General features: G+C 48.1%; 1 protein-coding gene across 1 annotated transcript in view; it reads right to left on the bottom strand.

Annotated features, from left to right (window-relative positions):
* The window catches only part of Culd (CUB and LDLa domain), a 201,698-nt gene that overhangs the window by 48,757 nt on the left and 136,571 nt on the right, over positions 1 to 16,370 (bottom strand). The window contains exons 3-4 of the mRNA XM_077683855.1: positions 12,839 to 12,904; positions 8,284 to 8,518 (exon numbers count right to left, since the gene is read on the bottom strand). Of these exons, the coding sequence (XP_077539981.1) occupies positions 8,284 to 8,518; positions 12,839 to 12,904 (301 nt within the window). The remainder of the gene's footprint in view (positions 1 to 8,283; positions 8,519 to 12,838; positions 12,905 to 16,370) is intronic.

Here is a 16,370-nt window from a genome sequence, read left to right as displayed (position 1 = left end):
ATATAGCAGGCCTGCGCACAGGATGACGAGGGTACGTCACGCTAGTAGGCCGATTTTGCACCACGTCGATCGCCGTCTCTGTTTTCACTTTAGACAGCCACCGACGAGGGCGCTCAACCCACCTACCAACGCGACGTTTATCATCCGGTGTTTTCACGCCTCACGCCTCTTAATTGAGACGGTGTTGCTTCGACCCGTGTTTATTGATGAGCATCCCGGTGGCCATCATCGCCTCTTCGCGTTATGTTCACGGGACTTGCACACCACACGCAATGATTAATTGTGCGCTCACGGCCGAATCAAACATCTTCGGCTAGGTTTCAAACGCCGGTAAGGAAGGCTGTGTAAATTGCAGACAAGTGCCGCCTGCTGTCCCGGAAAAGCATACCTCCAATGGGGCACTGCGACGTTGTCCAATTTACTAGTGCGGAACCGGATAATACCCGTGCTACACGAGCGTTTGGAAGGTCCTTTGAGTTTAATGACCTTCGAAATTTCAAATGTCATTCGAACTGGAAGGAGTTCTGTCGATCTACACTACCATTCTCAAAGGCAGTTGAAAGTTTCCGCGTTCGCCCGCCATGTTGTGGTGTCGCCCATAGAGATAATATACTGACTGTCGCCACTGCTGCCATGTTTTGTTCTTGGGGAAAATTTAATTTTAGAATTAAAATGGGCAAAAAAGCAATTATTAGTGATCAAATTGATAACGATCTACAAGCGTGCACAAAACATGCACAAGGCAGCCAGTTTCTTTTTGTCTTTTTTCGCACCGCCGGTGTTGAGAGTACCAAGTTACATCGTAATCGTTGAGCGAGTGACAGAGAACGAAAACAAGTGAACAAGTGAAAAATTATGAAGATCTGAGATGCTTTGCATCACCACATAGTTCCCTTCGGGGAGACGGTGTAATTTTTTGTTTCTGTCATACATATGGTTTTCTGTGTTGTGTTGTCTAGATTTTAGTTTGTTTGTATATGGTGTACCAGTACCAAGACCCTAGGGTTGTTCCTGGGCGCCGAAAATAAAGGTTGATTGATTGATTGATTGACTGATTGATTGATTGATTGATTGATTATTATTTTCGTCCTCGAGCAGAATTCATTTAGTATTGCTTTATTCCTGGATATCAGCAAAGCCTTCGATGCGGTTAATCACGGCCTTTTGTTGGACAAATTATATTTGATTTGTTTTCGGGGACCCTTTCATAACATTCTTAAAAGTTATCTCTGTAATCGATTCCATATAGTGGCACTAGACAGTCACTTCAGCTCTAGGCCTTCTATTAAAGCTGGAGCTCCCCAAGGCTCAATCTTGTCTCCCTTACTTTTTAACACCTCTATCAATGATTTTGCCTCCGCGATCTCTAGGTGTACAGCCTGCCAGTATGCCGACGATACCGTATTGTTGGCTGAACATGTATGCTATCAATCGGCGATCAAAATGCTCCAAAATGATGTCCATAACGCAGCTGGCTGATTTTCTAAAAATCTTCTTGCTCTCAGCGTCTCAAAAACAAGACTTGTTTGCTTTAGAAATCCGTTGAAGGCGACAGTAACAGACCAACAAATTTATCTGCACTCTAGATTCTGTGCACCATGCTTTTGTGTTCCAGTAGAGTATGTGCAATCATGGGAATATTTTTCAATTCGAACATGTCACGGCATACTAATTTGCCACACCTATGCAACAAACTTAGGAGTGTTGCATGGCTGATGTATCATTTCAAAAGTCCCATACCCCGTCAAAAAAACTATCGTACATGCTCTCGCTTACGGGATATTGAGGTAGGCATAACGGTTTTCGCTTTCTGTTCTGCACGCTGGGAGGCCCGTATTGATGCTTTGTTAAAAATATGCTTGAAAGCGTGGGCTACAACTTTCCCCTACTTTCGTCTGAAAATGTATTCGCCGCACTAGGCTTTCCTTCGTTCCGTTCGCTGTTTGTTTGAACAGTGCATGGTATTGAAGCATTTTTGGAGCACCGAATTCAAAGTTGAGAATAAACCTGCACGCATGCTCCGTTCTCGCGCGCGCTTCGTTGTGCCTCGTCGTTCTTCAACGAGATACGGCGAAGCACGGCGCTCAGTGCACATTCCGAAAGTGTTCATGTTTCGTTATCGACATCGAAAAAACTGCTGAAGAAGAGGTTTATTGCATTTTAGTGCGCTCAATGGAGTTATAAGGTCAATGTCTCCCTTTTCACAGCTTCTGATGTGACGTTTGTGTGCATTGGTTTCTGTTTGCAGATCCGTTTTCTTGCTTTTCCTTTTCTATTTTGTTGGTTGCATTCGCGGTTGGTATTACGTTTTTGCCTTTCTGAGTGTAACGTGCGTGTGTTTTCTTCAAACAGCGATGCTGTTTTCCTTTTGCTATTACTTAACCATGTTATATTGCCGTACCAACATTGCCGGGCCATGTCCAACAAGCCTTGTAGGCTTTGACAGCCCTGTTAGTTATTGCATTTCTCCTTTTGTGGCAATAAATATTATTATTATTATTATTATTATTATTATTATTATTATTATTTATTTATTTGAGCAGGGAGATTCTTATTAACATGTAGGCTTCGACTTTCTTATTAAGACTTACTACAACTTGCGAGTTCATTCAAACTTAAGCACAACAGGAAAGATTGACTGATAAGCACAAGGAGACCGGAAGTGCTTGGGCATTCTTTCTGTAAGCTATTGTTCAAGTCCATGCGAGTGCATATGTAACACAATCCGTCCACTGTGGCACTACTGACAACATGTAGATTAAGTAGCATAATTTAGTCTCTCTTTAACAACGGCCATTTTTGTGTCGTAATATGGTTAGAACAGTTCTCGGTTGTGGTTAGATTTTCTCATAACGATCACATTTGATAAAATACTTGCGCCATATTTGAGAGACAGCTGGAACTATGTACTTTGGGTTTAATGCTACGAAGGAAAATCCGTGCCCGCCGAGGTGGCTCAGTTGCTATGGCGTTGTGCTGCTGCGCAAAAGGCGCAGGTCCGATTACGGCCGCGGCGGCATTTTTTAACGATGTAAGAGGCAAAAAAAAAAAAAAAAAAGAGAAACTCCCGTGCGTCGAGAGAAGACGCGACATTCTGGCGTCAGCTACAAACCAACACCTTCCCGCACCTATAGGAAGGCTCCACGCAATGTACCCTACAATTCACCCTTCAAACAAATGCTCCTCCTGCACAACTGAGTATGTCTCCCTTTACCACGTTACGTGGCCCTGACCCGACATTCCGGAAATTCCCCGATACCCAACCCAACTCTTGAGCAGTGGAGAACCGCGTTGCTCAGCTCGAACCCAGAAGATCAGTGACAGCTGGTACGAGGAGCCACGAGTGCGGCCAGAGATACAAGGGACCTGGAATAGAGGCACCTGTCATCCTCAAGCAAACTATACCCTTTCCTAACCAGTGTAAAATAAAGTTATTCCGCCTCCTCCAAACAGTTTAACATTGCCTTCCCGCTTTGCTTCCTGGTATTTTTCAGCATGAGCAATTGATGGCCCGATTCTAATTCGAAGCATTCCTTGACCACCCATAACCCTTGTTCTGAAGGCCTGCCTGGCATTCTGGGCTCCCATCACAAGTGCGCTCGATTACATTACAACAGCTTCCGTTAGCGTGGGGAGCACAATTTCCACGTACATATATACACGACGATTCATTCAAACCAAAGAATGCCGTGCGTTGAACGACAATCTAGACCAAATTCTACCTCTTTTTTTCACATTTACCCGCCGCGGTGGCTCAGTGGCTATGGCGTTGTGCTGCTGAGCCCAAGGACGCGGGTTCGACTCCCGGCCGAGGCGGCCGCTTTTCTAAAGAAGAACGCCCGAGTGTTCGAGATTTCGGCGCGCGCTAAAGATCCCCAGGTGATCAAAATTAACCCGGAGCCCTCCACGGCGAGCCTCATCGCCTGTGTAGAGTCGGCGCGTTAATACCCCACAATCGATCAACGTTTCACATTTAGCGCGCTTTTTTCAGCTCGCGTCTGATGCAGTCGCGTGGCCGAAACTTTTCAGGAAACGCATGATTCATAATGAATACCTCTATTCCCGAGAGCACCCACAGGAAATAATGGCTTTAAATGGTGCTGTGCGGGGCGAGCCAAGCCGGCATGAGAGCATCGCACCGAGACGCCGGCAACGCCAGCTCGCTTCTTCCAGGGGGCGCGACACCAACGTCACAGACAACGCCACTCTCAGAAAGAAAAAAAAAATGTTCACCGCTCTTTTCGACGACAGGGGACAGGACCTTCGCGAAACTCAGCACGTAACAACTTGTCGCTGTAAAAGCGTCGCGACCCGGATTGACATTCAAAACGCGTATTGTGCTCGACTTGTTTTTATTTTCGCAACCGGCGTTAGAGACAGGCGCAGCCCAAAATAAAATACGAACGCCCCGTGGAGGCACGAGGCGACGGGGCGAGCACTCGCGTTCGATTGCTGCTTCCTTGCCAACGCGAACAGGACGTTAATGAACGCGGAAGAGACGTCTCGTCACAGCCTGCGCTACTGAAACGAACTGGCACACTTCAACATCAGCAGCGAGCGAGAAATATATGCGCCCAAAGAAAGAAGGAAAGAAAGAAACCAAACGAGGGAAAGGTGGCTCGGGGGTGCAGGCTAACAACGGTCGCAGCAGCGTATAGAACGTGACTGTCAGATCAGGAATCTTTTCGGGTGAGCCGTCGTGTTTGCCTGCGGTGAATGGGTTACTGAGGAAACACATGTCGTAGATGTGGCACGGCGTTGTTGCTCGTTCATCGCTTTCTGTGATACTACAACTTCGAATTTGGCGAAAGTGTTTACCAAGCTCTGCAATGCGGCGTCTATGCGGTGGCTGAAATACGGTTCTAACAAAAATGAAAAGTTTTATAACTGGTCGGAACTCGCGCCATTTTTGTGACACGTACGCGCTGACGTGCTCGCTTCAAACGCGTCGGACGAAAATACTGTAACGCATATCGATAATATATCACCTGAGCTGGAGAGAAGAGTGATACTTGCCATCTATGACGTCATCAAACGAATTGCGGAGCCATTTCACAGAAATTTGCCAGACTTATCACAGGACCCTCGTTCGTGTACAGGAAACACTAACTGCTCCTAGTGCGTGTATGACGTCATCTATGCGTACGAAGAAGCCCCGGTTCTGCGCCTGAAATGTTCCCGCCCCGTGGTCAAATCGTGTTGTTTGTCGTGAAATTTTCCTCCTTGGGCGCAGTGACTGGTCATTCAAGGTGCAATGTGGCGAAACGGTACACTGAAATTTCTAAGCGCGGGCCTTGTGATTCTCCTAATGCTCATTGTTGATAGCCGCAGTTAGTAATCATTGCGCGCAGGGGTGAAGCACACAAACGGGAGATTTCTGACAGTGCAGGCGCTTTGCTGCGCCGTTAAAAAAAAAAAAATGAAGTAGATTATTTTTCAGTAGGCCGTTCTGTTAAAATAGGCGGGGCAGCCCTCAGGATTCACACGGAGAATAAAATCCATCCACTCACACGTGACCGCACGTCACGCCTTCATGCGTAAACATGAGGGGCTACAGCGCAGATGCGCGGACAGAGGGCCCTCGGGAGCGGCGCCGCTTAAAATTGCCTTAGCGCCGCTGGGTCAGGGGCGGCCTCGGCGGAAATTTCTTTGCCGTTGGCGAAATTCTCTATCTTTATGCGCAAATATCGCTTTTTTTAGTGCGCTGTTGACACATTCTAATACGTTTCCCGCTGCCGGGGATCGGCGGTGGAATGACTCAGCGTTTCGGCAGCAGCCACCACATCACAGTCAGAAACTTGGGCCCGGCGAACCCACCGCATCCGCCATCAGCAGCAACTCAGATAAGTGCGAGGCACCAAGGGCCATATTCTCGGCGCACTAAATTCACGGTAAACTGGGAATGCGCCGGAAGTATTTTCAGAATGGCTTTCAATTTCGGCCACGTGCTTCCGGTTGACGAAGCAGTTGTCATTTTGACGTTTCATTACGTTTACTAGCCCCACTTTTAAAGTTTACCGTATTTCTCTCTACTGAAAGCGCATAATTCTTGGCGGGAAATGAAAAACTAGCCGAAACGCAGCGGACATGACGACGTAGGTCTGACTTTGCTATTCAACAACAATACGACTTTTATGGCACGCCCTCTCTGTGACTGACTGGCTGAGAAAACGTGGCGTAATTTAAATAGTTCGCGGGTACGCTTACGTCACACAGCAACTTCAGCGCGCGTAAAAGTGATGTGTTGTTACGTAACAGCTTGAAAATGGCGGCTCATGTCGCCGTGAAATAGGGCAAACAATTTCACCGACCGTTGACTGCATAAATTCACGGTGAATTCGCCATGTTTCTCGTGTAAGCAAAACGTAAGCAACCAGTGACGTAATGCACGTATAGCTATAACGACATGCAGTGTGATTTGACGCTTAGCTTATAAAGATCACAGCCAAGCAATCAAATACACTTGGCATGAAAATTAGCTACGCAACCGGCGGGGCTGTTCTCCCCTGCACTTTCTTGAGTATTTATCTCAAGGTAATTATTTTCTGTGCTTGGGGGTGGTAGCCAGCGCCACTCCGACTACTCGGGGTGAAAGGGACCTTCACCCGGGGAGGCTGTTCTCGGGGAGAACAGCCCGCCGGTAGCGTAGTGGTCATCGCACCAAACACCTAATCTGGAGGTCGCGTGTTAGGATCCCACCCGGCGGGCATTTTTTCTCTTTCTTTCTTTCAAAATATTTATCTGTTTCAAGAAGAATAAAATAAAGAAGGCAGTCATGACTGCCAACCCTTATTTCTGTCTATCATATTATTTATATATATATATATATATATATATATATATATATATATATATATATAAATATATATATATATATATATATATATATATATATAATATGATAGACAGAAATAAGGGTTGGCAGTCAAGTAAACCTCGGAAAGCAAAGGGGAGGTTGTGGTAGGTCATTGAAACAGATACAGAATTTGGAAAGAAAGAAAGAAAGCGGAGAAAAAATGTCCGCCAGGTGGGCATTTTTTCTCCGCTTTCTTTTTTTCTTTCCAAATTCTGTATCTGTTTCAATGACCTACCACAACCTCCCCTTTGCTTTCCGAGGTTTTCTTGACTGCCAACCCTTATTTCTGTGTTATTTCTACGAGCCCCTCATTTCATATTCTGATTCGCTATATATAGAATAACATTCACCGAACATTGACAGAGAGAGAGCAGGAAATTGCGAGAGTGGTAAAATGAAGGTAGTCGTAGTCGTAGTTTGGAGTCGTAGACATCTTGGGATCCGTTGGAGTCTTGAAGGTGAAACTTGTGTGCCCCTTGGGAAGTTGGGAAGGCGGGGTCACGCCGTGGTTTACCCCCAATGACTCGCGCCATCTGTCGCGAGAGCCGTAAACCTCAAGTCGCCAGTGCAGCAGCCTCGTTCAGACACCTATTCTTACACCTATTCCAACTTACCATAGCCTTGCATTTCGGTTAGTTGCGAAATTACTCGGGTAAAATCATTAACTTTAGTAAGAACGGCTCAATCCGAAAAAAAAAATTATATAATCTTAAGACGTCGAACGAAATACCGCCTCCCCCATTTTTCGTGAAAATTTAATGACTGTAGAAGATTTTTCAACACTTCACAGAAAGCGCGCCAAGCTTCAACTACCGGCTGGTGGAGGCCATCTTTCAAGCGAAGCGCGGATCAGCATCTTGCACTGGACACCGCTATGCTGCATCGCGAGCGCGCAGGGGTCGCTGTTATCAACTGCCGCGGGCCTTCGCCATTTGGTCGCTTGGCGTACATTATGCGTTTCATTCGAACGCCACCAATTTCCCCCCGGCTTGGGAATTCTCGTAGGAAGTTGGCTATTCGGCATACTGAGACTATCTACACCTTCGTAATTGACAGTTTGGGGTATAGATCTACTCGTTTTAAGCTTCACAATTTTATTTTCACCAACTCCGTAATCACTCATATTGTAGAAATGTAGTGAGAATCGGTGGTACACGCCACGTTTAATGATTATTCGTCACTTCATTGATAGAATATGCGAAATTTAAAATTAAAATTTCTTGGTTCGAGTTACGCGAAACAGCATTGCATTCCAGCGACATTACTAAAGCAACAATTGAAAGAACTATAGACAAACAACAGCCTTGGCTCATATGTAACTTCTACGGTCATAGGGCTGATAATCGGCTTGAACACAATTTCAGAGTGACCACATGCATGGCGCAGCCCGGAAGCCCCGACCGGCCAGGCGGTGCGGGACGACTCACTGGCACGATCCGTCGCTGGAGCACGAGGGGATGTTGATGTAGCGCACGGTCACCAGGATGTGGCAGCTGGGACACGAGGTGATATCGACGGTACAGCGCTGCGGGATCCGCGCCTGACTGCGACTGGCGCTGCCGCTCGGGTTGGCGCCGTCCGCGGTCACGTTGGACACAGTCACGCTGCCCAGGTCTCTCAGGCCGAGGTAGTACTTGCGCCCGTTCATCCATTCGCACAGCTCTGCACGGCACAGGACCACGTCACCCACGCTTGCCACTGGCCTGCCAGAGGACAGCTGCTCCCATCGCATGCGCATAAACGGGCAACAGGCGTGCAATAAACAATGCTCCCTCGGCCATCAGCGTGACCTGGGGACTAAAGCGGCCAAAATAATGCATCTCCGGCATTGCATCTCATCCTAGCACAACTCGGACAAAGGTCTCGCGTTACCCGCGTCAACGACACACGTCCCAATTGTCCTTCTGAACATGAGTGGGAACAAACAAAGACATTGCATAACTAGAGCCCACGAGCCTCCGCTTATGAAAAAAAAATAATAATAACAATAATAAACCGGCCACCTTCGCAATTGAGATGCGAAGACTGAGGAAACAGCGGGGCTGGAGGTCTTCAATCAATAGCTATAACTTGGCTTTTCTTAGTTCTGCCCCTTTCTTAAGAGAAAGATGGTTAAAAAGCGTGGCTTTGTCAACGCAAACTAAGTTGAATCAAAGTCCACCCTCCAACCCCCTAAAGTCTCAAATCCAAACTGCCCAAGTTCGAAGCCAAAGTCCCCTTCAACTGAGCCAAAGTCCAAAGCCAACGCCCGCGCTACGAACCCGAAGGAAATGCTGAGCGTCACGAATGCGATGATAGCGCAATCAAATAGACGCCGGTTTCATAACGCGAGGGAGCTACGTTCGATTCCGACCACCGGGAACGTCCCCCCCCCCCCCCCCCCCCCCCCGGTTTTTCTCTTTTGTTTCATGCGGCGGCGGTCTTTTAATTGTTTTCTGTTGCGCTTAATTTGGTGGTTATCGTGTTTTTTCGTTGTTTTATTATTTATTTCCAACCTCCCAAACACATGTGTGCATTTGCCTTCCCGTCTTGTAATGAAACGGCCTGCAGGAAGGCGAGATGAAATGGTTTTTGCACGCTATGGGCACCTAAATTCGTTGTTAGGTTGTTCTTTTTTTTTTTTTTCGTTTCAAAATTACACCCATTGGCTGTAATACTTGCGCAAATTCAAATCTGGCCTTTTTCCTTGTCGCGTTGCGCGCTGCGTGCCAACACAACATTTGTTTTTTCTTTCCAGTTGGCAAGCACATGCCATTGTTCTCCACCGCTGCTTACCCTGCACCCCTCGGGCCTTTCGGGTGGCCAGTGGTTCGGCTGCCGGTTTCAGCTTCACAGCGTAAAGGCCCAAGGTTCGATTCCTGGGGCCCTCCTAACCACTTTTTTTTTTTTTTTTTGAGGCGCGCACTCCCAACGCCGGCTCCTTCCTCCTCGCCACTGTCCCTCACGTTTCTTGGCCTAGCGTTTTCCCCCTCTCCGCTTCGCCGGCGATGATCGTTTTCTGTTAACGATCCGCACGGGCAGAGCTCAAGCTTACACAGCTTCGCTGTTAAAAATGGCTGCAGCAAGGCAAGGGAACGTTTATATGGTTTCCCTCGCCGAGCCCCGATCGAGGGATCAAAAAAGATTTCGCCATGCCTCCGGACATGCCGGTTATTTGTCACCGTGGTACGACAAAGCAGCACCACAGCGGTAAGGAGCAGTCAATCTCGCTCTCAAAAATCGCTACCCAAATAAGTATGCGATTAAGTTACCAAATGATAAGCATCATCGTGGGTCACAGTAATCCAACTTGCATCCGTATTTGTTCGCCGACTGACAGAAACCACATTGTTTGTATCCAAACCCTGTACGAGACTCCCGTGGGTCTGCTCAGCCATCGCTTACCTTGAGGACGAGGCTCTGGAGCCCAGAAAGCGAATGCAGAGAATGAAAAGAGGCAGGAATATGACGTTACTGAAACATTCGCCGGGAAAGACAACGTTGAGCTGACAATTTTTTTTGTTTCATCGTGCCGCTAAAATCGCACTCCGAATAAGTTCTTCGGAAATATAATGGAACGTTTCATTTAGTAAAGTTGCACCAATGGGAAACAGTTACGAACCTCAACAACTAGTGAATCATGAACTGAAATACTAGTGAATATTTCGCCTAGAAAAAAATATGCTGAACAGGGTGCAGGTTTGGGCGTACTGGCATTCCATGCTATACTTCACCTAAGCAAAAAAGATGGACTGAGGGGAGACGACGCGACACAAAACGCAACTTTCAAGAAACTTTATTAAGAAGATACCACACTTTTTATACCGTCCCTACTCGCAGTACGCACGCACATACACGCACGCACACGCGCACGCACGCACACACATGATTAAACGTCAGCGTGCACTAGAAAAGACAGTTCATTATACGTGGGGGACAAGGAGGGAGTGCTCACACAACAGTCCCCAGCACGTGCGATTTCCTCTGCCTCTATTAACTCTCGGGTTGTCCAGCTCTGTTCTTCGCTATGACGTAGCACTTTTCAAACAGGGGAGTGCAGTCGCGACAGTGAATGGGCAAATGGCCTGACGTGGCGTTTTGCACATTGTCAGCATGCTCGCGTAGCCGATCATTAATACATCTCCCCGTTTGTCCCACGTAGTACATCTTGCGGCAGTCCAACGGGATGAAATACACAACACACATCGCGCATTCCACAAACCTATAGTCCCACAAGACTTATACGTAGTCCCGCGGGTGAAATGCTTTCGACTCATGCTACACATGCTCCACACTGAGCTTGCCGGGGCGGTGTCGCGGGAGCGCGAGCACTTCGCAAGTGGCACATCTAACGCTGTGTCTACTGTGGCCGTTTTATCTCCGAAGCCAACCAAACCCGGATTAAACCGGTTTAACCATAGGTGTTACTGAGGAGAGCGGCAGCCCAACAGCGTTCTTTCGCTCAGTAGGCGGACGCCGGATTTTCGTATAAGGGGCGATTTAAGGCTTTCGCCTTGAACACTAGGCAAAAATGTACTAAAGGTTTATGTAGGCCCAGAATTTGTAACCCAGGTATTTTTTGAGGGGGGCGAGTATTGTGCCCACTAAGACATGGCATGGGGGGGGGGGGGGGGCAGGCTCCCAACGCTCGTAAATGGTTTACCCTCCTCCCCCCCCCTTCCCCCCATGCCGTGTCTTAGTGGGCACAATACTCGCCCCCCTCAAAAAATACCTGGGTTACAATCTGGGTCTAGATAAACCTTTAGTACATGTGAAAGTACGATTACCCTATATAGCTCGCGGCTGATTTCCCGAATGTAGAAGATCTTTCACTCGGTGAAGCCTTTCGTATTTTCCCGTTTATCACTCGCTTGCGTAAAGGTTGGTGCGCAGCAGAGGAAGGTTAACGTCGTCAACCCGTACCCGTAGCATGGAGCACAATGAGTTTGACTTCGCCTAGCACGTTGTATGCGGATAATACAGTTTTAGGACTACACAACGATAGGCCTAGGCCTAGCGAGTGAGATTGGCGCTCTCAGTCGTAGTAACGGAGACAAAAGGTAAAAGACGCAAAGGGAAAAGGATGCCGAAGGTAACGGGAGGACACGTGTGGCGATTGGCCATTAATGCTTTCACATTCACTACACCATAAGGGGTACTTACGTGCAATCGTAATGTTTTTGCGTGATCCGAGCGCAAGTATACGTATTTTTAGCGCATCAGCTGTCAGGCAGGGTTCCAGTGGACGGGAAATTGTCAGAAAAAAGAAGACAGAACCTCTCTGTAGACCCCATCTAGTTGATATATTTACCTTTAGCGAGAGGGAGATGGGTGTGCCACTTGCGAAGGGTTCGCGCGAAAACACGGGGAACACCCGCGGAACGCAGTCCCAGCCTCGTATGGTAGTTCCCTGTCCCGGTGAGGGAACTGTGCTTACGTGCTTAACCAAGAATAACCTAGCGACGCTGCCCCGCTCCAGCTCTACCACTCACTTTCACCACGCAAAACAACGCGTGGTGCCAGGTGGCGAACGAGTGAAATATAAATCATAAACTCGGTCATATGGATAGCGTGATCGTTTTACTGTTGCGCAGAGGTAAAAAGTTTGTCCTGCCAGTCAACGTCAACGCAAATCGCTCTCGGGAAAAACAAAGCCAACAAAGCCGAGACACTAGAAGCAGAGCGAACTGCTGGTCGGCCCAAATTAATTACCGAAACTTTACAGTCCACCGACTACCTAACGTTATCCTCGAATGGAGCACTGCTTACTCCTTTACGACTTGGCCCACTTTCGCAGCAAGGCATATCATGTCCACTTCGATGGTGGGCTCCGGCTTTCCATCACAATGTCTTCAGGAGAGGACACAATTAAATTCAACACAACAAACTTCCCCAGTATTTAGACACGATGTATCGGGAGATGTAACTTCCAGAATGCGCATGAACAGCACCCGAGAAAAGCGGGGCGCCAGCACACAGTGCCCTAAAGGCGCTCGGACTTACCTCCATCGACCCGGGCCGATGAAGGGCAGATAAACAAGGCAGACACCACCAGCGCAGCCCAAAATCCTGCATGAAACAAGAAGAGGCAAGGGTTAGCTCCCTGCGCGTGGGACGTACAGGCGTCTTGAGCGTACGTTTTCAACTGCGCATGCAACACTCCAAAAACTTCTGCTCGAGCAGAATGGCGAGTTCGGCTAGTTGGTGAAATTGCATTTTGAAACCTTCAAAAAGCGCAACACCGAAAAAACGCGAGACAAAGAAAGGGAACACAGGACGAGCGCTACCTTAACCCTAACAACCACTCTGAGAGTTACCTTTCCAGCTTCTACACTCCCACAATTGGTCCAGCGGGGCTCCCGCGTGCGAAAGAAAACGATCGCAACGGTCGTCGCCACGAAATAGCCGTACCGGATCGAGTAAGATAACTTCGAGCGTCATTTCAAAAGAAAGCCAGAGGAGAATGTGACCAGACATCTTCCGCGTAAAGCTTGTGGCCGAGAGCACACGTAATACATTATATTCGAAATATAATAGTGTCCCAAAGGTGCTTGGTAATGCGAGCAGAGTTCTAATGCATTTGAGGCAGAACATTGGAGGCATATGAGAAACCATGATTAAGACTTCCTTACATATACATGTGCTACAAACCCAGACAGTAAGTAGCTAATTGCAACTATTTTGAACAGATTAGACATGTAATTACAATCCTTCCAGTCTAAGCGTCCACCACCGGTGTAATACGGTTCCAAAACTATACTTTTTTTCTCGTTCGGTTATCTTTCAGAACGGTCCCAAGACTGCATGTGTGTGCGTGAGTGCGCACGCATGCGTGCGTGCGTTTAATTTTATTACCGGGATCTAAATTCAGCTTTGTAGAAAACCAGAAGTCCATCTACTACGGCTCGGCAGTGTACGACATTGTTGAAGTCTGGATGTTGTTGCAGGTGAGCTCTGTTCACTCGTGGAGCAAGACGACGTTGGATGAAACCTGCCCGTGTTAATGAGGCACTTCTACCCTAGAGGTAACATGTGGCTAGCGATGTTCCTGTGAGGAATACTCACAGCGACCGACGAGCGTGTATTTCTGCGATACACACGTGCCAAGAGTCCCTGAGTGCGCGACTGCTGCGGCGCCTTTTGCGGCCTTTCTGCGGTGTGGAAGGGACGTCTGCCGAGTTGATAGGTGCCCATGCGGTGTTGCGGCTTCCCCCGCTTCTTTTTTGCTCGGCGCCCAACAACACTTGTTTGGCGCTTGCACTTGGTAGGGTGCTCGAACGCCAACAAAAGCACACGATGGGTTGCGGTTCTGCGCGTGTCCTAGTCGTTATTACGTCCGTCAGCGACGACAGTACCAGATCACCATAGCCCGGCGTCATACCCGCGTGCGTCATGCTGTCGCTGCGTTCAGACCTGGTACTGCGACAAGTTGGTTTCCAGTCACAACGACTGCGGCCTCGTTTAGTACATAAACGTCGTAGAAAATCCTGTCGTGGGGATTAGTTGACCCCTTAGATGAAAGCCGCCTGTATCTCAAAACCGGTTTCGAAGCGGCACGCAGCAGTCGTGGCGGCGTCACTGATGGCGTCTTAAACAGTTTTAAAACACGATGTTGAGGCATTCGTCGATTGAGATGAGATGGGATTTCACAAGCGACCGCCCAGGAAAGCGAGGTGAGAACGGAAGGGATGCAGCAGACTGTAAGCTTCGATTTGCCTGAACAACCATCTACCTCCGCGGCTGATGCCTACTTCTCGAAGCACTTCGTGCTAGACTAGTTTATAGTGTGTCGTGCAGTGTGGGTGATAAAAAGTTTCAAGTAGTGCGTGAGTCACGCTGTAACTATCTCGCATGGTAACAAAACATTTTCTTGTATGGGACGTGAGTTTGCATGAACGACGCATGCTTCGCATATCGTATGCGCAAGCAACGTGGTGGTTTCCGAATGAGCGAAAAAACAGCGCGAAGAACGGGACAAGGAAGGACAAACGGACGAAGCGCTTCGTCCGTTTGTCCTTCCTTGTCCCGTTCTTCGCGCTGTTTTTTCGCTCATCAAAAAATGTACCAACCAGCCCAAATTTCCACCTTGTTGAAGGTTTCCGAATGTTTTTTTTTTTTTTTGTGAATGTGAGCCACGCAATATGCATGGTTAGATGTTATAAGCTTCGCGTCATTAAATATGTGCGCGCTAAGTGTGAAATGTGCACAATTTCACGCCTCAGAGTAAAAAAAAAATTCCCCGCATTTCCCCGAGGGGAAGAATGTGAAAGTGCGAATGCACGAGTTGAATTTGCGCGGTTCGGTAATGTTCGCGAAAGAGAGATCACACACACACACACACACACACACACACACACACACACACACACACACACACACACACACACACACACACACACACACACACACACACACACACACACACACACACACACACACACACACACACACACACACACACACACACACACACACACACACACACACACACACACACACACACACACACACACACACACACACACACACACACACACACACACACACACACACACACACACACACACACACACACACACACACACACACACACACACACACACACACACACACACACACACACACACACACACACACACACACACACACACACACACACACACACACACACACACACACACACACACACACACACACACACACACACACACACACACACACACACACACACACACACACACACACACACACACACACACACACACACACACACACACACACACACACACACACACACACACACACACACACACACACACACACACACACACACACACACACACACACACACACACACACACACACACACACACACACACACACACACACACACACACACACACACACACACACACACACACACACACACACACACACACACACACACACACACACACACACACACACACACACACACACACACACACACACACACACACACACACACACACACACACACACACACACACACACACACACACACACACACACACACACACACACACACACACACACACACACACACACACACACACACACACACACCACACACACACACACACACACACACACACACACACACACACACACACACACACACACACACACACACACACACACACACACACACACACACACACACACACACACACACACACACACACACACACACACACACACACACACACACACACACACACACACACACACACACACACACACACACACACACACACACACACACACACACACACACACACACACACACACACACACACACACACACACACACACACACACACACACACACACACACACACACACACACACACACACACACACACACACACACACACACACACACACACACACACACACACACACACACACACACACACACACACACACACACACACACACACACACACACACACACACACACACACACACACACACACACACACACACACACACA

This window comes from Haemaphysalis longicornis, unplaced genomic scaffold (assembly GCF_048455015.1).
Source record: "Haemaphysalis longicornis isolate Haplotype H1 unplaced genomic scaffold, Haemaphysalis longicornis Haplotype H1 scaffold_1, whole genome shotgun sequence".
Lineage (NCBI taxonomy): Eukaryota > Metazoa > Arthropoda > Arachnida > Ixodida > Ixodidae > Haemaphysalis > Haemaphysalis longicornis.
This window is presented reverse-complemented; position numbering and strand designations above follow the sequence as displayed.